At 38.4% G+C, this 23,464-nt stretch overlaps 1 protein-coding gene across 5 annotated transcripts in view; it reads left to right on the top strand.

Annotated features, from left to right (window-relative positions):
* The first annotated feature begins 1,704 nt into the window (after positions 1 to 1,704).
* Positions 1,705 to 23,464, top strand: part of CREB1 (cAMP responsive element binding protein 1) — a 56,982-nt gene continuing 35,222 nt past the window's right edge. For 2 of the 5 annotated variants that reach the window (XR_011467624.1, XM_005907033.2), the window contains exons 1-2: positions 1,801 to 1,956; positions 20,260 to 20,381. Coding sequence is in view for 3 of the 5 variants with exons in the window: in XM_005907033.2 (XP_005907095.1) it covers positions 20,268 to 20,381 (114 nt within the window). In the remaining 2 variants the exon portion in view is untranslated. Of the gene's footprint in view, positions 1,957 to 20,259; positions 20,382 to 23,464 lie in introns of all 5 variants that reach the window. The other 3 variants (XM_070387584.1, XM_005907034.2, XM_070387593.1) reach the window with 3 other exon arrangements.

The following is a 23,464-nucleotide window of genomic DNA, read 5'->3' as shown; positions in this document are numbered from 1 at the left end:
GCTCCAGGTGTGTGGTAAGAACAGAAACTAGACTAGAGAGGGCTGAGGAGTGAGTCATGAGAGAATGTCCATGTGGTAAGACATGGAGAGGGACTTAAAGACAGAAATCTAGGCGTGAGAGATTTGGTGGTGGTTTAGTTGCTAAGTCGCGTCGGACTCTTGTGACCCCATGGACTGTAGCCTGCCAGGTTTCTCTGTCTGTGGGATTATCAAGGCAAGAATACTGAAGCGGGCTGCCATTTCCTTCTCCAGGGGAGAGAGACTTAAGGCTGTTCAAATACTAGACAGAAACGCCAGTAGAGGAAGAAAGGTTGAAAATAACGGAAGGAAAGGAGGTTATTCTTCAGCCCAAGGAGAAAGTAGGAGGAGATCTACAGTACTAGGCTACAGTACCGGGCTAGGGAACTCTTTCAACAGCAAGTCAGTATGGGGCGGAGCTCTGACTTGGACCCTCTCCGCTTCCTAAGACACATTTGCTTTAAGCGTGCCTGCTAAGTTGCTTCACTCGTGTCTGACTCTTTGCAACCCCATGGGCTCTTGCCCTCCAGGCTCCTCTGTCATGGGATTCTCCAGGCAAGAATATTGGAGTGGGTTGCCATTTCCTTCTCCAGAGCTTTAAGCGACTGAAAGTGAATTACAACAGACCTGAAAGACCGGGAGAGAGCATTGCCGAGTTAAATAAAAAGGATAATGATAAAGTCAGCATCGAGTCTCGGGTGACCTCTCAAGGGGCAAGATCAGCAGCTTCCAAGCAACGGAAGTAGTACTGAGGGTTCGGATGGGGGAGTGGGTGGTGAAGAAAAGGGGGCAGCGGCTGCAGTAGGAAACTGTGAAAAAGAAAGTAATACAGGATGGTTCCCCCTCCACCGCACCCCCCAAAAAAAAGGCGGGCAAGTAAGGGGGGTTAGGGGAAGACACTTCGAAAGTGCAAAAGAGCAACCTCGGTCAGGGCAGGTCATGGCTCGGAGGCCGAAGGTGTGCCCCACGGGCCTGGCCTTCCTCGCTGCCCGGCTAAACTCCGCCAGCTGCCCGGAGTCCCAGGGCCTCCGTGCCCCCAAATTGAACGGTCCCGCCGGCGCCCGCCAGGTTTCTCTGCGGATTCTCAGAGCGGAGCCTCCCGGCCTGCCCAGAAAGGCGGAAAACCCTTCCCACAGGGGCCCACGACGCCCCCGGGCCGCGCCGAGGCCTAGCATCCCAGCGTCCGGCCCAGGCCTCGGGGAACCGCAGAGCTGCAGCAGGCCTTCCTCCCCGGCTCCGCACGGCTTCCGCGCTCAGCCGCGGCCCCGACCCGGTGGCGCGTCTTTCTGGTCCCTGCAGCTTTTGAAAGTTCCCGGGGCCGGCGGCGCTCTGGGGCCCAGGCCCGTGACGCTGCAGCCGCCCTAGAGCCCGCCGCTTACAGCCGCAAGGGCAGCCCGCGCGGGGGTTTCCATCGAACCGTCCACACCCTTCGGGAATTCCCCACCACGCCACACACAAACCCCAATTCTTCCTGCAAATTTCCGCCGCCGGTTTGAAACCGTCGATACGCGGCGAGGGCAGCAGGGGTGCGTAGACAGACCCCCTCTTCCCCACCCCTGGGCCCCAGCCCACCGCCTCTTTCCCTCTCCCGGAGGAACCCCTCCGCCGCGCCCGAAGGAACTCGAAGGTCTTCGGCAACTTCCGCCTCCAGCGCGGAGGGCGGGGCCGCTCGAGCTCCTCCGGGCCGAGCTCGGCTTTTTCCGTGCGCGGCCGCTGCGCACTCGGCACTGGGCGGCGCTGGCTGGCTCCCTGGCTGCGAGTCCTCAGTCGGCGGCGGCTGCTGCTGCCTGTGGCCCGGGCGGCTGGGAGAAGCGGAGTGTTGGTGAGTGACGCGGCGGAGGTGTAGTTTGACGCGGTGTGTTACGTGGGGGAGAGAATAAAACTCCAGCGAGATCCGGGCCGCGAACGAAAGCAGTGACGGAGGAGCTTGTACCACCGGTAAGAGGAGCAGGAGGAGGAGGCAGGAGCCGGAGAGAGCCGGGGGGACGGAGGGGGGACGGGGAGGCGCCGGACACCCGCGCTCGGGGCCTTCCCCTCGCAGGAGGGGCCGCGGTAAAGATGGAGCCTCCGCCCGAGCCCCACACCATCGCCGCCGCTCGCAGCGAACAAAGAATAATGGCGGCGGACTGGAGCCAGCGGCGGCCGGGGCGGCAGCGACTCTGCCTGCAGCCAGCGGCGGCGCTCATGGCGGGGGGCGGCCGGCGGCGGGCGGGGTGGGAGCCGGCGGCCGGGGGTGTGTGCGGGCGGGCGGCCGGCCGCGGCGAGCTGGCGCCCGCGTTCCCGCCGCCGCCGGGCCGGGCGCGGAGCCGGGAGCCCGGAGCCGCCCCGGGGGAGGCCGCCCGCCGGCCCGGCCGGCGCTGCCCCCTGTGCCGCCTGCCCGGCCCCCGCCGACAGTCTCGCCCCCCGACCCGGCCCGCAGTCCGCCGGGGCAGCGCCGCCGGGGTGCCCGCGGGGGGTGGAGGAGGAAGAAGGCGACAGTTAAGGGCAGAGGAGGTGAAGGTGCCTGCCTTCCCGGTAGCCTCCGTGTCTGCCATGCCCGCCTAGCGAGGGGAAGCGGTGCTCAGTCTGACCTACTCTCCTCTTCTCTCTTTGTGCAATAAAGTTCGAAACCCAAGGTTTTCCTCTCGTCCTGTATTTTATTCACGCCCTTTCCCCCCGCTCCCGCCCCATTGGGAAAATGCTGTTTTCTGTGCTTTTCTGCTTACATGAGGTAATGAGAACTCGCGCTTTTTAAAATAATTTTTGACTCTTTCCCTCACCCTCTTTTTTTTTTTTTTTAAATCAGTAGTCATGGAAATGCATTCTTTGGAGGAGGAAGGGGGTGCTAAGAAAAATATATTTGTAATTAAAAACCTATTGGGATCTTGTAAAAGGGAAGCTGATGTTTGAAAACAGTTTCGGTTTTAACCCTTTTCAATAAGGTAATCACTTGAGAGCTATCATTCTGAAACACTTCGTTGAAACGAGTATTAGCGATGTACTTTTGTTTCACATCACCTTGGCGGGGGGCAGCCGTGGTGTTGGGTCCTTTGGATCTCCCGTCGCACCCCGACCATATTTCTCACATCTTTCTTAAATACGAGATTGGTTAACCCTAATTCTAAAAATAGCCATTTAAAAGTATCCATTATTTGCCTCGCCCGTAGTAGGTAACCCTAGCCCCAGACCCACAATAATTTAAGCCACAAAGTTTATTTTTTTCTTGCCCTATTGGGGAAAACGGACAGCAGAAAAATCATTGACACATCAAAAATTAAAAGACAGTTTTTAAAGGACCATGGGATGTGACCTATTTAAGTTTCTCTTACCTTCTTCAGAAGTTAAAATTTCATGCTAGCGTTAGCTTTCATCAGTTCTGCCTTCTAAAGGTTTAATATAAAATACTTTTGGTTGCCAGTTGTTGAAATCTTTTACATTCATTTCCTGATTTAAATATAAAGCCAAAACGGTTATTTTAGGTGATGCAAAAGGTTCTTTTTAAAATACTTCCCTGTCTCATGGTATGATAGAATGGTGATTGATACAAGGTTTCTTGTTAGGAATAAATACTGTTAGTAGGAGCATTGTCTTCTGATATTCTTTATCCAAGTCACTTTTCCAAAACCTCCTTGCTGTATTACTAGTATTAAAAAAAAAACCACATTGGCCATTTTTCATTGCCAAGAAATTTAATTAAGATGAAATAAACAGTATTTTTCCGTTAAGGGTTGGGAAGATGATTTTATTTCCAAACACTGAGGAAATTATGGTCTTGATGATGCCATAGATTACTGGTTTTCCTTAAGGATTTTCTGCAAACCAGCATAAGTTGAACAGAAGTTCTTTGCCCTTACAGATACTATCTGACAATGACGCTTCCTTTGTTGAATTTTTTTTTAAAGTTATGATAGTTTTTTTCTTTTGTTTCATCCAAAAGATCTTTTAAATTTTTTAATTATAAATTCATAATCTAATTCTTACCAGTCTCAGGTGAAACTTCGTAAACTTTTGTAATCATTAATATTTGGATATTTTTTTGTAACATGTTACTAAGTTATACTCTACCCCCTCCCAGGGATCAGCAGAAATTACAGTTAAATCTGCTTGAACCTTTTTTTAATGGACGTGTATTCAGAAAGCCAGTGAGTCTTTGATAGAAATTAACTGAAAACTATTAAAAGGGCATTTCTTATGGAATATAAAACTCCAGTGTAACTCCTTTTGAATCATTTTTTTTTCTCCCCCAAAGAAGAGCCTAAGGAAACTTATTCATAAAATGGCACCTTTTTCTGCTTTCTGAAATTCATTTTCATGATTAGATCTGATTAATAGACATTTTTGTTTCTTCATAGAGACGTACTTTTATTTTTCATTCTAAGACACTGAGTTTTATTTGGGGGGATATAATATGGCTACAGTAAAAGCAGGTATATAGCCCTCACTTCACCTCATTTTAAAAATTCTTTTCCTTTATTTACACAGAAAAAAATTCTTGTACTCTTATTCATACAGTGTATCAGTGAAATTTGTAATTTCATTTATTCTGTAAATGTCTTATCAGACATGGTTATGTGGACTTGTTTATAGCCAGCCTGTGATACAATCTTACAAGCGTATCTTTCTTGATACATAGTGTCACTTCAAGTGATGGCTTCTTTATTGACTAGTTAGAGCTCAAATCTGAGTTTAAGGATAGTAGTCAGAGAATGAGAAAAAGAAAATGAAAGGATTTTTTTTCTTCTTACTCAAGTATGAACACATTTCTACATTATCACTTGAAACACAGTTTATGGCGCTGAGTCAGACGAGACTGAAGTGACTTAGCAGCAGTGGCAGCAAACAGTAGTATTTACTGTGACAGAGAAGGTAGTTAGTGGAAAAAGCACTGGGTTTGGGAATCACAGGCCAGTTTGAATCCTGCTGTTGCCACTATTATCCTGTGCCTACCCTCAAGGAATTTTGTGACCAACATGAAGTTTCTTGATCTTTCTCAGTCTTTGTTTCTTTATCTGTTAGAATAATGCCAGCTACTTTTAGTGTTGTCAGGTAATTATAAAGTACTTCCTTGGGGATTAAATTTATTTTTAAGTTTTATTTTAACTTCCTAGCTGTGGAACCTTGGGCAGATTTCTTCTCTGTACTTCTCATTTTCCTTGATCTTAAGTAAACAGTTATCTAACTCAGACACATGTGGGAATTAAATGAGTTAATACATATTAAACTCTAGGCATGTCACAAGTGGTCAACAAATGTTTCCTTTATGTTTTAAATTATCCTTCATCATTATTGTTACTGTGTTTTAATTCACTAGGCCAGAAGCTGCAGCAAATCCAAAGATGGATTACACTGTCATATCTCTCTACCCTCAAGGAACTGTTGGGGACATGATGACTAATAAGGCAGAATATATGCCATAAGAAAGCAGTCAAAAGGAAAGAGAGATCACACTTGATGAAGATGGAAGAAAAGAGGATTATACTTTTGTATTTCCAGTTTTTATTTTTTAATAAGTAATTCTTTTAGATAGTCCATAATTCAGAACACATAAAATGTCATACAGCAGAAGGTCATGTTTTTTGCCCCCACCCTCCAATCACCCAGGTGTTAGCAGTTTCTCTTTTGTCCTTTCAGAGGTACTCTATCCATGTACAAACCAGTATGTATGTACTCTCCTGCCACATCCCCTTTTTTATTTGAATGGTAGTATGCTGTGTACACTCCTGTATCTCGGCAGTTTTCACTTAACACGGCTTAGCATTGGGGTTGTGTCAGTACATAAAGACCTTCATTCTTTTCATTATCAGGCACTTTATCATCTGGATATACCTTTGTTTATTGACCAGTTAGTGTGTTGATTTTATTTTTAACTCTCATGGCTTTTTAAAGGAAATCTGTTATTACGCCTTTATTTCTTTAAATGAAAGATTTCATTTGAATGAGAGATAGCAAGTTATTTAAACTCCCTCGATTATCTTCAGTTTCAGGGGTTTTTTTTAAGTTTTATTAAAATATTTGAGATGTACATGAATAGGGAAGCAAGCTGTATAAGAATTAACTCTCAAAGTAAATTTAATCTGTATTTAACGTCTTTGTTGTGGTCCTTAGAGCCCTAAACAGACTCTTCCTTTTATTATTTCCGCCAATAAAAGTCTATAGTTTTCTCTTTAAATGAGAAAGAACATCTTACGTAGTCTAGATCTTTTTTTAAGTAGACCATTCTCATGGGATGCGATTACCCAGTAATCTTGATTACTGTACTAGCTTTCTCCGAGTTAATTTTTTACACACTCATTAACATTTTTTTTGATGATTTTCTAATATTTCTTGGTGTAGTTATCAGTGAGTTTTATATTTGATACCTAAATAAACAGTTTCACCTATACGATTTTCTACTGAGATTTTTCTTCTTAGATGAATTTTTTTTTCTTTTACTGTGGAAATCCTTGGCCAAGTTATTACTTGGCCCAAGTAATAACTCCTTTCAACAAAAGCACAAAAGAAAAGTTTCAATGCTCTCTTTTTCTTTTTTTCGACCTTCTAAGCAGCATTTAACTATTTGTACATTTTAAATATACATCTGTTAGTATATTTATCTTTAAAATACACATGCTATAAGGTCTTTAAGTTGATTAAACTTAGAAAATGATAACTAATAATCTAGCAGCAGGGACGCAGAAAGCTCTCTTATCTTTTGAAAAAACAAATCATTAAATGAAGCTGTTTTGGTGATCTCATTCTTTGTATGCTTAACTTGACATATTAAAGCTTTTAATGTAAGAATATTGTCTTATTTTGAGGATTCACTAGTATTATACAAAATACTAATACATGCCAATTTTACCCACTCAATGACTAAAATGTTTACAAAGCACTTATAGATTGGTAGGGGTCGGGAGTGGATAATTGAAATTTGTAAAGACAGGAAAGTTTTCCTCTGGAACATATCTGGGGGCTACCAGGGAATTAAATGATTTCTCACAGTCTCGTTGTATCGGTGAATTGCCTTTTGGATTGGAGGTAAAGATCGTGAACTAAAACAACAAACTGATGCTGTGAAAATGGCTACTTGTTTTCCTCTGCCAATTTAATAAATATGCTAACTCAGTCATTATAAGTGCTTAGTCTTGGTCAACTTTTTGAAGTTACAAGAAGTATGGTTCTAAATTTATACTATCAAATCTGTAAATGTAGATTTTTGAGACATTTGAAACACATTTGTTTCTCTTCTGACTCAGTATGCTCCCTTAGTATATACAAACTCTTTGTCTTGTGTTTTGCTTTGCATTTTTCTCTTTGCTTAGCTCTGCCAGTCCTGATCCTGTACAGATGTGTTTCATTATTTTACCTAGTTTTGCTTACCTGTCTCCTCTGTTACCAGTAAGAAGATGGGGCAAAGATTTCTGGTGTTAATTACAGCAGATAAGTAGATGACAGTATTTTACATAACCAGTGATGAAAAATTACCTTTATGTATTTAATCAATTACATGAATCACAGTTTAAGAATAGTACCCCTCGTTAAACTTTTAAATACCTGAGTTGCTTTTCCTCAGGGTTGAGGTAAGATTAGTAAAGTTTAGTTTACCATAAGTGAAATGGGCTGTCTGAACAAATTCTTCCTGGTTGGATTTATCTAGAATCTCTGAATATTCTATCACTCATCAAGGTTTAGAGAGTAAGAAGTCTGAGGCATTGATGCTAACTTTTTTACTCCTTTTGAGAAAAGTAAATACATTTGTTTGGAGAAGAGAGAATTAAGTGAGAAGTTAAAATAACTAAGTAATGACCTTGGTGTCTGAGTGGAGGATGGGCCTGAGAGTTTATACCAGTGGTATTAGAAAATGTCTACCAAAGATGACTAAATCTTGGAAACTAAGATTTCTTTCTTTAATTTTAAGTCTTTCTCTAATGAAGTGGTTATCTGTGTTTGAATTTCTGGTTGTTATTATATGACAGTATCTGTGTTAAGTTGCTTCAGTCGTGTCCAACTCTTTGTGACCCTATAGACTGTAGCCCCCAGGCTCCTCTGTCCATGGGATTCTTCAGGCAAGAATATGACAGTATAGATGTAACTAAAAATGTTTGTAATCTAAACGAAGCTGAGTAACAATTTTGAGGGGGGTTATCCCTTTTTGTGTAAGCAATTCGCAATAGGAGATTCATAAATACCTTGTCATCGTTGAATTGAAATTTATTGCTTTTTCTGAACTCTTTACTCTTAAAAGGGCATCATATTCTTAAAATATTTATTGTCTGCTGTTACTGCCATTTATCCATCTAGTCATTCTGTGAACATTTATTGAACATCATCTTTTTCATAGTTGGTGAAATAGTCATAAGAAAATTTAATCAAGTATTTTTAGAGATATTAAATAAACCATTGTTCTAGTTGCTATAGAAGCCTGAGTATGTGGCTTTACTGCCCTTAAGGTACTTACAGTATAATGGAGATGACAGAAACAAGTATAATAAAAAACGGTTTATATGTGGCAGAATGTCAGTTCTCACTGTCTTGAAGGACTACTGAGTTTAGAAGAAAAGGTGTTCAGTGAGGAAACTTATGAGAAGATAGTACTCAAATTGCATACGGAAGAACTTGGAAGGTGAGAACGGCGAGTGTTTTGTGGGCAGTGGCATGGACAACAAAAGTGAAGACATGGAAGCAGAATGAACTTGATACATTCACCTTTCTTGAGGTGAAGAAAGTGTCGTATTAAATGTAAATCCACAGTATCTAGGAGCCCTAAGTGTGAAGCAGGAAGCTTTAAATTTCATTTAAGAGGAGGAACAACATAAATAGAGGAATGGTGTGATATGACAAGCTAAAGTGTAGGTAACCGGGCTGCATACCCCCAGTCCTAGGCAACTACTAAAGTTCCCTAGGCACTTTTTGTCTCCAGTGCTGAATTCTTTTAGTGCTTAGTCGTGTCTGACTCCTTGTGGCCCCATGGACTAGCCTGCCAGGGTGCTCTGTCCATGGGATTTGGATTTCCCAGGCAAACATACCAGAGTGGGTTGCCATTTCCTTTTCCAGGGGAATCTTCCCAACCCAGGGATCGAACTCAACCTTTCCTGTGTCTCTTGCATTGCAGGTGGATTCTTTACCTGCTAAGCCACTGGGGAAGCCTATTCTGAACATTGCATATAAATGGATTGCATTGTGATGAGCTTCTTTTACTTAACACAGTAAAACTGTTAGGGTTTATCCATGTTTATCAGGACTTCATTCCTTTCTGTTGCTAAATAATATTGTTTTATAGACATGCAATATTTTATTCATGAATTCATGGACATTTGAACCTTTGGGCCATTGTGAATAATGCTGCCACGAACATTCATTTATTACACATGTTGTCATTTCTCTTGGGTTTATACCTAGGAATGGAATTGCTGGCTTATATGGTAACTATGTTAACCATTTTGAGGAACTGCCAGGCTTAGAGTGGTACCCTTTTACATTCCCACTGGTAGTGTATAAGAGTTATTTCTCTGTATCCTCAACACTTGTTTTTATTTTTCATTGTAGCCGTTGTAGTGGGTGAGACGTAGTCTCATTGTGGTTTAGATTTGCATTTCCCTAATGACTAATGCTGTCAAGCATCTTTTTGTGTACTTATTGGCCATTTGTATATCTTGGAAGAAGTGTCTGTTCAGATCCTTTGCCCATTTTTAAATTGGGTTATTTGTCTTATTATTGAGTTGTAATAGTTGTTATTCTAGATACAAGTTTATTACCAGATATGTATGATTTATGAAACTTTCTTCTGTGGATTGTCTTCACTTCCTTGGCACACAAGTTTTTAATTTTGACAATTTCCAACTCATCTTTTTTTTTTCTCTCCCTTTCATTGCTTGTACTTTTTGTTGTCATATCTTGGACATTATAAATTCTTAATTATTATAGACATTTTCTAAATATCTCTGAAAGCCACGACTATTTAATGAAAAATATAGTACATATTTGGAATTACACCCCACTTGCTCTGATCTTCTCTTTTATCCTATGTCCAGATTCCTTAGTTTTGAGTACTGACCAAAAGAAGCAAAGGTAAATATCAAGAAATAGCAACTTTGAAACGAAGTTTAATTCAAATTTTTGTGAATTATTTGTTACTAGAGAATTTATTATGTTTGTGTGAATGTAGTGTATTACTCATGAATGTAAAAATTCTCCTGTATTAGGGGAATTCACACTTAGCAGACTTTTACCATGGAGGCATCCCTGGTATCTTGGGCATAAGCAGTCTGCCTACAGTGTAGGAGACATGGGTTCCATTCCTAGGTCTGGAAGATCTCCTGGAGAAGAGAATGACTACCCACTCCAGTACTGTTGCCTGGATTATCCCATGGACAGAGGAGCCTGGCAGTCTACAATCCATGGGGTCGCAGAGAATTGGACACGACTGAGTGACTAACACACACACACCATGGAGGCGGTACTAACTCCTTCATTTTTTGTAGTTGACTAAACTGACCTCTGGAGAATTTAAATTTACAAACTAGTAGAACATTTTCCCTGGGCAAGAAATAACAGTAAAGCATAGTCTTCGTCACTCTGAATATTAATAGCATAATCTCTTTGTGAAGAAAGTTTTGAAGGTTTAGCTTTATTGACGATTATTAAAATTTGTTGTTCCTCATCAATAGTTTTGGTTTATAAAAGTTCATTTACTTGAAGGAAGTATTGTAGCCAAAGTCTTGTAAAAATATTGATTTCGTTATCTTATTAATCAAGTCTGCATCAACAGAAAGGTTACCATAAATAGCCAGCTCTTGCTTTCCTTTTTTCCATAATTCATTGTTTTTCTGTCATTTCAAAAAAGTTTATGGTTTGAAATAATTATTAACTAAATACTTGTTTGGAGGGAATTTATATGTAAACTGATGGTAGGGATTAGTTTATACTTGCCTAGCTCTTTGGTAAGTTTGTGAGCCCTTTGAGAGAAAGGGTTCTTGGCTGCTTTACTCTATAGTCCCCATAGTTTTTGGCAGAACACTTATTATGTAATATGCATGAAAACTTACAATGAATGAATTCCTCTTGGAGGGTCACAGATTTGAAAAGCAGGATTAAAACCAATCCCCCTTAAGGTTTTGCACGAAAGGGATTAAAACCAATCCCCCTGAGGTTAGAGGAAGCTGACATATATGCATATGCTTAGACAATTAGGGGCTTCCCTGGGGCTCAGACGGTAAAGAATCTGCCTGCAATGCCAGAGAACCTGGGTTCCATCCCTGGGTAGAGAAGATTCCCTGGAGAAGGAAGGGAATGGCAACCCACTCCAGTATTCTTGCCTGGAGAATTCCACGGACGAGAAGCTTGGCGGGCCACGGTCCATGGGATCGCAAATAGTCGGACACTTGTAATTGCTTAGACAGATTACAGATTTATTTTTTAAAAGCCAAGGAAATTAGATTTGTTTTTTCATAGCTTAAAAATAAACTTTTTTCACTGGAGTCTAAATTAATTCCGATGGTTTACTAACGCTTTTCACCTCTGAAACAGGAAAAATAGCATGAGACTATTAATCAAAGTGATTACCAGAAGTCACTATCAGGTTGATAATAAAGTACATTTACATGAAATGCTGGACTTGATTTTTCAGGATTAGAGATAAAAGATATCTAAATATGAAGTGAGTCCTTATCAAAACTTTACATAAAGTCGACTGTGGTCTACATGTCATTTTTCATCTTTGTAGATTAACCATGGCTATTTTTTAAGATATAGTTCAATATATCCTTGGTGCTTTGTGTGCTTGAGATTTTTCTAGTAAGCCAAATATAATTAAAATGATTAGCATGTTGCTTAATAGTTTATGCAGTTCTGCTGCCATATATTTCTTCACTTTTTATAATATCAGAAACTAGATGTGCATAGCCCTAAACAGTCTTATAAAGTTCTTAGAAATCTCTTAACATCTTTAGTTCTCCATCTGTGAAGTCAGAGCTAAAGCCAGAATTCCTGTCTTATGACTCCTGCCATGTAACGTGTACTGTGTTACTTCGGGAAAACTGATTTTCACTCTTTGTTGTCTAGTATGTAAATAATTCACCAAGACTAGCATTTAAAATTTAGTTCAAAACAAACTGTTATAATAATAAACGTTAACTTTATACACTTTTTTTTTAAAACACTTGGACATTCATTTTTCATTTCAATATAGTGATTTTCACATAGTCACTCAGGTTGAGTAAATGGAATAATGGGCTATAAATATTTAACCTCCAGGCATAACTTCTGTAAGTCCTTAACAGTTTTAGCCTTGAGCTAGTTTATGAAGCAGAACTTGAAATTTGAAGACAGCTTCACTCTTTACTCAACATGGAAATTGCTCTTCTAAAAGTAATTACATGTAGGAGGTGCATAATGCTTTTTTCCCTTTAAAAAAAAAAGCAGCTTCAAAAATCTAGTAGAATTTCATATATAGAACCTTATATAAGGTCACTTCTTTGTAAGGCTAAAGGTGGAAAAAGTTGTGAAAATGGTATCAGATGGGTGTTTGGATAGAAAGAATGGGAAGAGTTCAGTAAAATGTTATTATGTAAAATAATGCATAGTCATAGCTGCTGCTTTGCTAAGCAACATTGTTTGTCTCTTGGTGACCAGATATGTGAAGGCTTGTTTTAGAGCCACAAGTAGTCTTACCTGAAGGAAAACAAGACAGATACATTTTGCCAGTACTTAAAAAAATAACAGTAACTGATGTGAGAAAGTACTAAAGCTTTCTTATTAAAAGATAGTATAGAATTAGTCACACTAGAATATGAGGATGGTTTATGTAGATCAAATAATAACTTTCCTAATTCATTTCAGTTAAGTACTGCCTTTGAGGACAGTTTCTTACAGAGCATACTACATATTTTAAAATAACTTATTAAAAATAGCATTCAAATACTGTAGTAATCCAAAAACTGCAATAAATCATAACATGTAAATCTTGAACTTAAGGTGGTTTTCTCTAAGTTCAGCCCAATAAACAAATAAATTAGAGAATTAGTTTTAATAAATAACATTGAAAAGATTCCCTTTTGTTGTATGTGTTTTTGTTTTTGTTTTAGGTAATGGTAGTTGAGTACTGGCAATTACTATTAATAATTTATTAAAACATATAAACACATTTTCAAGCTTTTACTTTTGTCTCATGAGTGATTAAATTTCATCAGATTCAGATCATATAGGATTAATTTCAGATACAGCTTTTCTTCCCTTCCTCTAATACTAGACTATAGGCTAAATAAAGTATGGATTTGTATTCCAGTTAAGGGAGAAGGATCTTGGTAGGATCATAGAGAAAACTTTCTGAAAATTATGTCAGAATTTACGTAGCTTGGTAAAGTTACCAAGTTATTTTAGTTTTTCACATTGCCTATTCTGGTTCTTTCCCTAAAAACATATATATATATATAACCTTAATTTGATGGCATCACCGACTCGATGGACGTGAGTTTGAGTGAACTCCGGGAGTTGGTGATGGACAGGGAGGCCTGGCGTGCTGCGATTCATGGGGTCGCAAAGAGTCGGACACGACTGAGCGACTGAACTGAACTAAATCAGTCTCTAATCTAATAAGGTTCTTACAGCTGGAGTTGGTACGTGTGTTGAGCGTGGAGTATACTTGTGTACATGTGTACATACCTACACACATGTATACATATACGTTACAACATTCAAATATGCTATTTTCCTATCTGGTTTCAGTGAAAGTATGCTGTATTTAATACCAAATGACTGTTATTAGCATCAGAAACCTGAAGCATTAAATTTCCAGTATTGATTGCATACATCTCAGTTCTGCTTAATAGGGCATAGAGTGAAGATAAATGAAGTATCTCAAGGTTAACAACCAAAAAGCATACAGGAGGTAAAAAGAAGAAGCAGTGCACCATAATCGTTGACTCCTGGAAAGCTAGAGTCCTTTATATAGCAGCTGAACATTTAGTTTTAATTTGCTTTATTAATCATGTGGTGGTGGTTTAGTTGCTAAGTCGTGTCCAGCTCTTGGGACCGCATGGACTGTAGCCCACCAGGCTCCTTTGTCCATGGGATTCTCAAGGCAAGAATACTGGAGTGGGTTTCCATTTCCTTCTCCGGGGGATCTTCCCAACCCAGGAATCGAGCCTGGGTCTCCTGAATTGTAGGCAGATTCTTTACCAACTGAGCTACAAGGGAAGCTCAAATTAATCATAACACTCAGAATATTACTCTTAATCAAGACATATTAAATATGTACAAGTATGCTAGCAAGGCTTTCAAACAGCTGTAGTATACTAAAAAATTAACAAGTACAAAATAACTATGTAAAAAGTATTGTACATGAGCCTTAGATGTTTTTAGGTTTTCTGCAAAATATTTTTAGTAATACATTTGACTGTGACAACAAACTGGTCATTTAGTTTTAAAATCATGTGCCCAAATGTGACTTTTTTCTGTGATTACTCTGGAGACTTTAAAGTCTGCTTTTGTGATTTCCTTAAATCTCTGGACTTGGTGAAAGAGTTCAGGAGTCACCCACTTGCTAGATACAGGAGCAGATTTTTTTTTTCCCCCCTCGTTTATAATAAAGGTCATTTGCATTTTAAAAACCATGGCCTATATTCATATGTTCTCTTAGTTATGAATGTATTATTTATTCAGAGTCAAAATTCGTAGTTATTTCTATGAATACTGAACCTTTCATTCTAAACTGGATTACATTTGTCATAGATTTAAGGGATTAAAAAGTAAACTTGTGAGGGAGATGGATTTATTTTTCATAAACTTGAGCTAGAATGTTTAGGATCTTAAGGACCTGGGCACTTCTTAGAGTTCAAAGTATTTTAGGATAAAGAACAAGGTGAAGATTTACAGCATTCTTTGCTTTCACTTAATGGTTGTTAGTGAAAGTGATGATACAGGCTTGCTTTCTTGTTCAGTGACCTTTATTACAGAATTTGGTACTGCCAGATATTTCTCCCTGATTTGGTATAGTTCTGTATAGGTGCTGGGTAGGTGAATTTGAATGCTACCTTATCCATGAGGTATCCACTTTTATAGTATTGAAAATCCCTCAGCGTCCTTCCCACCCTTATATTTTACCCAACACTTAACTGTGTTCTGATTTGTTACATGTTTTACTTGTTATACTTTCTCTCTTCTATCTCCACACACTAGAATATAAATTCCACAAAGTTTTAAAAAAAATTTATTTCTTCATCTCCAGTAACTTGAGCAAGTGCCCAACATGTAAGTACTTGGATATAATGCTATAATACAAGTATACTGTATATAATGTAAGTTGTTAAAATTGAAGATCCTGTTAGTTTAAAACAGTGAATTATTGACTTCTGGTGAGTTACCTCGGGATATATTGCTTTACAGAGTAAAATACATTGCAACATAAAAATTCTAAACCCATTAACTTAACTTTGAGACATCATTCTCATATTCTCATTTTGCCCTAGTAGCTGCAGATTGATTTAGAAATGACCATCCTTTATCTTTTATCCTTTATACACCAGCCACTGACTCACTCATTTCTCTAAAGGCCTACTGTTATTAAAGTCTTTGCTTACACCGTTTTTCTTACCAGAAAATAAATGCCCAAATTTATTAATACTGTATTTATCCTCAGTGTTTGGCATTCCACCACTCTTGACTATTGCAGCATACTGTCTTCTCAAATAGACACTTTACTGGAATGTTTATCCTAACTATATTGAAATTTTTGAATATCGTCTTGACTATGTAAAGGTACAAAAGTAATACAATCCTAGTCAGATAAATTTCTTGATACTTTCTAAGATGGAAAGAAAAAAGCTGCTCTATCCTCTTTGAAAATTAAGAAAAGGACTGTTAAACTGATAAATTTTATGTATCATATCTGAATGGTAATATTTTTATATTTGCCCAAGATTAAGAGGCTAGGCAACGTATTTTTAGTCCATCTTTGCTATGAACCGTATAGTAAAAGGAGGTAATAAATATTAAGTGGCCTGCATAATTGTGTGTGTGTGCATGCATCTTGTGTTGTCACTTCCTAAGACCAAAGCATTTAAAATTGAGATAGATCTTTTTATCCATCTCTTGTTTTCAGATGAGGAAACTAGAACACAAAAAACTTAATTTTGTCCTGTGACCACTTGATGACAGCTCCAGCTTTCCATCAAATGCTAGGCTCTTTTTCAGAACAGCATTCTTTGTTTCGCTCAAGGTGAGGTGCATAATACTGCAGAATCATTCCCTTTTTGTTTTTCATGTTAAGAGATAGAACTCTGAAGACCCTTAGAGCAAAATGGCATGTCTTTGTGAATGAATTTTTAAAAAAAATTTTTTAGGCATAACACTATTTTGAAATTCATTTTTAAGTTCATAGTTTTCAAAGAATTACATTCTATTTTTAGGGTTAAATCATGAAAATACCTAAATCTTAAATATCATTCCCAAATAAATTTTGGAATTCAGAATTATTGGAAGAACTCAAGAATTCTTGATAAATTGTCAAGCTAATACTAGATTTTCCATGATTTCTAAAGATTTATTGTTTCTAATGTTCCAGATCCAGTATTGTTACAACATTCTATCAGACTTCATATGTACCTTATCTATGCTTATTCAGTCTTTTGCTTGTTTTTGCACTCCCAAAATGCATTTCATTTGTATAATCAATTAGGAATCTACTTTCTTCAAGTAATTTTGGAAACCCACATATTGGCTCTGTTAAATGATCCTGTGTCTGAATACTGCTCTGCTGACTAAAATTGCTCCTGGGTTAATAGAAAAATTGAAGACTGTATACATCATACCTTATTATCTCTTCTCTCTCCACCTGAAGATACAAACATAAAGGAGTAAAAGCTTTCAAAGTCATAATTAATGTGCTCACATTAAATGCTAATTTAGTTTAGTTGGAGACTGCTGTTTCAGTACCTTCAAGGTGAAAACCAGAAGAATAGTTTCTGTTTTAGTTGACTCTTCTGAATTTCTTACCTGAAACAAATTGTTTTTCCTTAAATGATTCTCACTTGTGCTTTGAGAAAGGCCTGAATTAACTGATAAAAGACAATTGTACTGTTGCTCAAATGGTTGATATCTGCTGAAGCTAATTAATATGGCTGTCCCCCACTTTGAAAAAGGTTTGGTTGTCTTCCAGAATGAAATGGTAATGAAACACTGGCAGTTTATTTACATGGGGGATCCTAACCATTGGAAATACCACACTTTGTCTTTAGAAGAAAAGTAATATAACATCATCTAGTTGGGGAGGGAAGAAGATGCAAATCAATCACATTCTTTCTTTGAATGTGACCTTGTAACTATAATTACTTATGTTAACTAATGGTTTTATTCTTTTATTATAGAATCATAAATATCTTATTTTCTGAAGCAAGTTGCAATGATACCCTTCCCAGGTGGCACTAGTGGTAAAGAACCAGCCTGCCAATGTAGGAGATACAGGAGACGTGGATTCAGTCCCTGGGTCAGGAAGATCCCCTGGGGAAGGGCATAGCAACCCATTCCAGCATCCTTGCCTGGAGAATCCCATGGACAGAGGAGCCTGGTGGGTTACAGTCCACAGGGTTGCAAAAAGTTGGACATGACTGAAGTAATTTAGCAAGCACACACCTTAAATGTTAAAAGAAAATTAAGTGGCTCTAACATATTGAAAAGTAAACAGAAGAAGTATGATCTGTGCTTTGAGTTACTTTTTATCAGATGGTAGGGTGAAACTGTTTGGATGACAGCATAGGTTAAAAAAAAATGCGGCGGACGTCCCTGGTGGCCCAATGGTTAGGACTCCGTGTTTCCAGTGCTGGGGAGGGTGTGTGATCCTTGGTGGGAGATTCCACATGTGGCGTGGTGCAGCCAGAAGATTTAAAAACAAAATGTGGCTTGGACTGAAGTCTTTTCAAAATGGTTGTGTATTCTCTATGAAAAGGTATTATGATGGTAAATTTGTGTTTATCTTTGTTCTCATTAAGTTGATTATGTGGGGCAGAAGATAGAGAAAAGTTTGTGGGTTTCTGCTGTTATTTAGCTTGACTCAGTGCTGTCCTCAGATGGATCCTTTACTTACTTTATTGTTATTATTAAGATTAGATTGTTTTGCTTTCATGTTTTCTTCCAGAGCAACAGTATGAACCGTATTTAGTATTCACAAACTATTTTTTGATGTTGCTTTCTGTTAACTTTTAAGTCTGTGTGAAATTTTTTAGTTTAAAAGAACATCGATTTTAAGTGTACAACTCAAATGAATTATCACAGGGGGTAGTAAAGTTATTTTACAATTCTTTTAAAAAATTAGTTATTTTTACTCTTTGGAAATTGGGGTAAACAGTTTAGGTAAATTTTGAACAAATACTAATTTCATATTATAGGTATCAGATTAAAAACTTTTATCCGTGGATATCTCAAAATCATGACTAAAGTAAAGCTTTTGATTCGTATTTTGAAAATGTTACCCATCGTTTCTGTTATTAAAATGTCATTACTTGAACACATAATCCTGAATCCATGCTCACAGAAAAGTACTGAAATATATAAAAGGTGCAAATCATCATTTACAGTTCTACCAAATCTTTCTCTCTTCAGAGCCAGCACTTAACTATGGTTCAGTTAAAATTTCTACACCTTTTCCATGCATATACCTTTATAACAATTTGTTATACATTTTTTTTTTAATGTAAATGGGGTTCTACATTATAAAAAGTTCTATAACTTGCCATTTCACTGTCTTGGAAAGCTTTATTTGTCATTCCATTATAGTTAGACTTCATTGTTTTTCATTGCTTTAATATTTTAATGGTCCTTCTAATGATGGATACTTGTTTCTAGTTTTTTACTATTCCAAAAAAAATTCTATCTTTGTAAACTAGTCAATAAATAATAAGAGTTTCTTACTGAGTAGTAGTTTCTCTGTATTCTAGATGTTATTGTGTTGATTGTATGTATGAGATATTTTCTCGTTGTGTACTTGTCTTGGTGGCTTTTGTCTTGTTAATATTTTAAATAATTATGTAGTCAAATCTGTTGATCTTTTCCTTTGTCATTTGTTTTGTGGCTTCTTTATTTCTAAATTATTCATTTCCACAGAGATATTTTCATTTTTAACTGTCACTTGTAAAAACATTCTATAGACTCCTGTGAATGGTGGCAGAATGTTAGTATGTGATACATTTTGATGGCATGTAATAATCACATAAGGATTAATGACTATTTTGATTATCAGTTTCAGAGTTATAAAATAAATGTAATAAATTCTGGAAAAGCATTGGAGTTTTTGTGTTGTTTATCAAATCGCCATAGGTAGTCCTTACTATTAAATTTATTTTTGACAGGTAATATGTTAGGAACTGAGTGATAACAGTAGTACACAAGTAAGAAATAATCCCTTTTATTGTGACTCCTTGAGACACGGTTCCTCCCCCAGTTTATCTGCTATATATATATAATCAGTTTTTCTAATCTCAAAGTAGTGTCCGCTGCTGGGAATTGCCCTCCACTTTTGCAGTCACCCAGTGCCAGATCTAACAAACACTCTAAACTCTTAGCAAAGCAGGATCTAAAAGGATCAGCCTTGATTAATGTATCCAGAATCTAGTTAAAAATTTTAAGTGTTTTATTGTGTGTGTGTTGTTTGTGGGTATACATGCACGTGTGGAGTGTTGCACATTATATAGGGTAATGAGTCGGAATGCAAAAGAACCTTTTACGTGTTTGAGGTCTCTAATTTGACTCTGTGTCAAGAGCCATAAGTTGAGCTCTTGAAACTTGGGCTATTTTGTCTTAACCACCAGCAATTTCCTGAAGAAGTAGGTTATAATTTTTCTGTTTCTTCCCTATCATAGAGGGAATACCTTTATAGGAGGTACCTTGAAGCCTGTATCTCATAGACCCTGTCATCAACTCACTTCTGCTCTCTGCCCTCCCTCCTTACCTGATTGATACATTTTGAAAACATTAAAACTTTGCTGCTGCCCTTCCTCTCCTTTTTAGGACAGATTCATGGAAGAGGGGAATCCCGTCTTCCATAACAGATGGAGTAATATTGGAAAGTAAAAGGAAAAAGCTTTTTTCTTTTTTGAAAAAACTAGAACTTTTACAGCTCAGCATATTTGGACAAGTCTTGACAGTAATCCAACTACATTGTAGCTTAACTAGATTTCTGAGTGCATCTGCTAACCTAACCACCACATATACCTTTTTATAACTTGAAAATTGCCTTTAAAACCACAAAAGCACAAAGCACTGTAGTGCTTGTAACACTCTTCCATATTATTGTAGGTAACTAAATGACCATGGAATCTGGAGCAGAGAACCAGCAGAGTGGAGATGCAGCTGTAACAGAAGCTGAAAGCCAGCAAATGACAGTTCAAGCCCAGCCACAGATTGCCACATTAGCCCAGGTATAAAAACATGGAGAGATTCCAAGTTGTCTCTTCTAAGAGGAATATGTTTCAAATACAAGAGAACTTAGTTTTTATTAGAGAGATACATAGAATGAGTGGTGACATTCTTAGAATATCAAAATTCCTATTTATTTAGTATCAGCCTAATTTTAGAAATGACAGTATTCAGTAACAGAAAAATGTATTGCTAAATACTAACACACTATTTGTAGTAGTGACATGATTCAGGATAATTACATTTAAACTGATGGGTAGATGGTCTCTTAAAGGAATAAAACTATGATAACTGGGTTTTTTTTTTTTTTTTCATAGATTTATTTGGGGGCATGGGGACACATAATCTGAAAGGCTAATTTTACATGTGCTTAAACGAAAAAGAATAAACAAATAAATTGACACACAAGTAAATATCAAGGATGATAGTTTTTGTCCCTGTATTTCTTAAAGTATGATTCATAGTTCTTTCATTTTGTCTTTGTCTTAAACATTCTAAGGTTATATTCTCATCTTTATTTTTTGTTCTTATGTATTTTTCCTCAAATGTTTTATTAACATTTATTGGCATTATGTTATATATGAGTGAGAAAAGTGGTTAATATAAAAACCAAATAGCAAACAAATAACCTGCTAGGTAAGAAGAGTGGGATGTGGAGCTTCCGCTTCCCAGAGAGTTTAAAAGCTCTCCTACAGGAGAGTCTGGAGCAAGAATGGATCTTGGGAAATGGAGGACTAATCACATATGGTCACCACACTGAGCTAAAATACAGGTCAAATACTAGGTCTCTAGCAGGAATACTAGGGCCGAATACTAGGTCTTCTGGTAGTCAGAAGCAGTGGGATGTTCTGTGTTTTCTCCTAAGATCACTGGGGCCCACCTCCAGCCCTGAGGAGTAAGGCAAAGCAGATTATATTTAGGGATGAAGTAAACGTACACTCACGATGAAGCAGGTGCAGGAACAAAGGTGAGAGCATCAGGGCCTCTTAAGTACATGTCAAGGCAAACGTGTACAGATCCTAATCGGGGCTCATCCAGGCACTCAGCCCTCTAGTAAAAAGAAGATACAGTACCAGCAGGGATTTTGGTGATGACAATCCTCAACATACCTATCTCACAGGACACCATTCTTCTGGTCTGGATGTCCTCCACGTCTGCTGTGTAACGTCATTCTGGAGGTTGCCTTCCTACTGTCTTGTGGAGTTTTGTTTTCAGTGGTTCCTTGAGCAAGTTTGACTGGGTAAAGAATTCCTGGTAAAGAAAATGTTTTTCAAATTTTTAAGGCACAGTCATTTTCTAGTATTGATGTTTTAAAAGACTAAACCCATTTCTTACTTTGTATCTCTTGTTATCTTGTAAAAATCTCTGTTCACAGTGCTTCACCATTTCATTATCAAGGCCTTGAATTGTTACCATCCATTGTGCAGTAGTCTTCAGTGCCCCCCCCTTTTTTTTTTAAGTGGAAACTTGGGTCTTCAATTCTGGGCAATTTCCTTAAGTTATTTCGTTGATGATTTTTTTCTCTCCCTCTTCTTTCTCTTTTATCTCTTGGATTCTTGTGATCCAGATGTTAATACCTCTAGGACTGTTTCTCTAGTTTTCTCTCCTGTTTCAGTCTGTCTTTGCTCTGCCCTCAGAGATTTCTTCAACTTCACACTTCACCCCATCTGTTGGATTTGTTTTATTTCTGCTATCATGTTTCCAAGAGTTCCTTTTGTTTCTGAACAGTCCTTTTGTATTTTAATAGTATCCTGTTTGTTTCAGGCTTCCCTGGGGGCTCAGACAGTAAAGAATCTGCCTGCCATGCAGGAGACCAGGTTCAATCCTTGGGTCAGGAAGATACCCAGGAGAAGGAAATGGCTACCCACTCCAGTATTCTTGCCTGGAGAATTCCATGGACAGAGGAGCCTGGTGGGCTACAGTCCGTGGGATCGCAGAGTCAGACATGACAGAGCAACTAACACTTACACTTTTTTTTTTTTTTTAATGTTTCATGCAGGCAGTATTTTCCCTTTGTAATATTAAGTTTTAAGTTTTCTTCTCTCTACATAGATTTTCTTCTGTATAGTTTTCCTCTTCTATCTTTTTGGTCACCATCTTTCATATTAGAAGCTTTCCTCATATTTGATAACTTGTGGTTGTTGGCCTACATTTAAAAGTAAGGTGACCAAAAACCTATGTTGGATGTTGTGTGTATACGTTCGGGGCCGGACATCTGTGAGTTGTGAGGTTCGTGGTAGGGTGGCATCCCAGTGTCATTATGTTAAGTCTTCTTAACTTGGTGTTTGTTGGTCAGGTTCCCCAGAGAAAAGCTTTACTATCTCCTCATGTAAATAAAGACCTGTGAGCCAACCAACGGAAGGAGATTGGAGTTCAGTACCTCACCTCAGCAATGCCTGGTGTCAAGCAGTCAAGAAACCCTCCATCAGAAAATAAACCAACGTTTTCTGTCCTCATAGGGGAGATTAGTGTCCGTTCACAGAGGCTGAGGAGGGGATCTGCTTGCTTTTCAAAGAGCCTTCAGTCAGCCTTCCTTATCTTCAGCCCCTCCTTTCACTCTGCCTTCTAGGGGTCCCTAGATTCTGAGCCTCTTAAGGACCTTGTAGCACAAATCAAGCTGTCCCTGCCTCCACCTCATGAGTTGGTCATCTGAGGTCTTCCAAGTTCGTTACCATTCACCCACCTGTTTCTAGCCTCCAAAACTCATTATTGTTACTTCCTTTCCCATTCTTCTCTGCTGGTGTGATTATGCCTGTAAAAATAAAATCAGTTTCATGAAGCTTAATTGGAAATTCGGGAAAGAACAAAATTATATGCACATGTTCAATTAGCATATAATCACGGATAAGTGGAATGACATGATACTAGAGTTTTAGGAGAAGTAGTGTCTGTTCACTTTTGTAAGTTTTGTTGTTCTTTTTAATACCTGATTACAGAGGGTTTTTTTTCATTTGCTCATCCAAGTCCTCAACATATACATTTTGACATAATTTCTCAGAATTCTGATACCTATTTTTGTTGTCTCGTAGTAAACTGTAAATTTGTAATAAAATTGTCAAGACCATTGTGATTTGACCATTGGATG

Source organism: Bos mutus, chromosome 2, assembly GCF_027580195.1.
Source record: "Bos mutus isolate GX-2022 chromosome 2, NWIPB_WYAK_1.1, whole genome shotgun sequence".
Taxonomy (NCBI): Eukaryota; Metazoa; Chordata; class Mammalia; order Artiodactyla; family Bovidae; genus Bos; species Bos mutus.
Note: the sequence above shows the minus strand (reverse complement) of the source record. Positions and strands in the feature narration are given on the sequence as shown.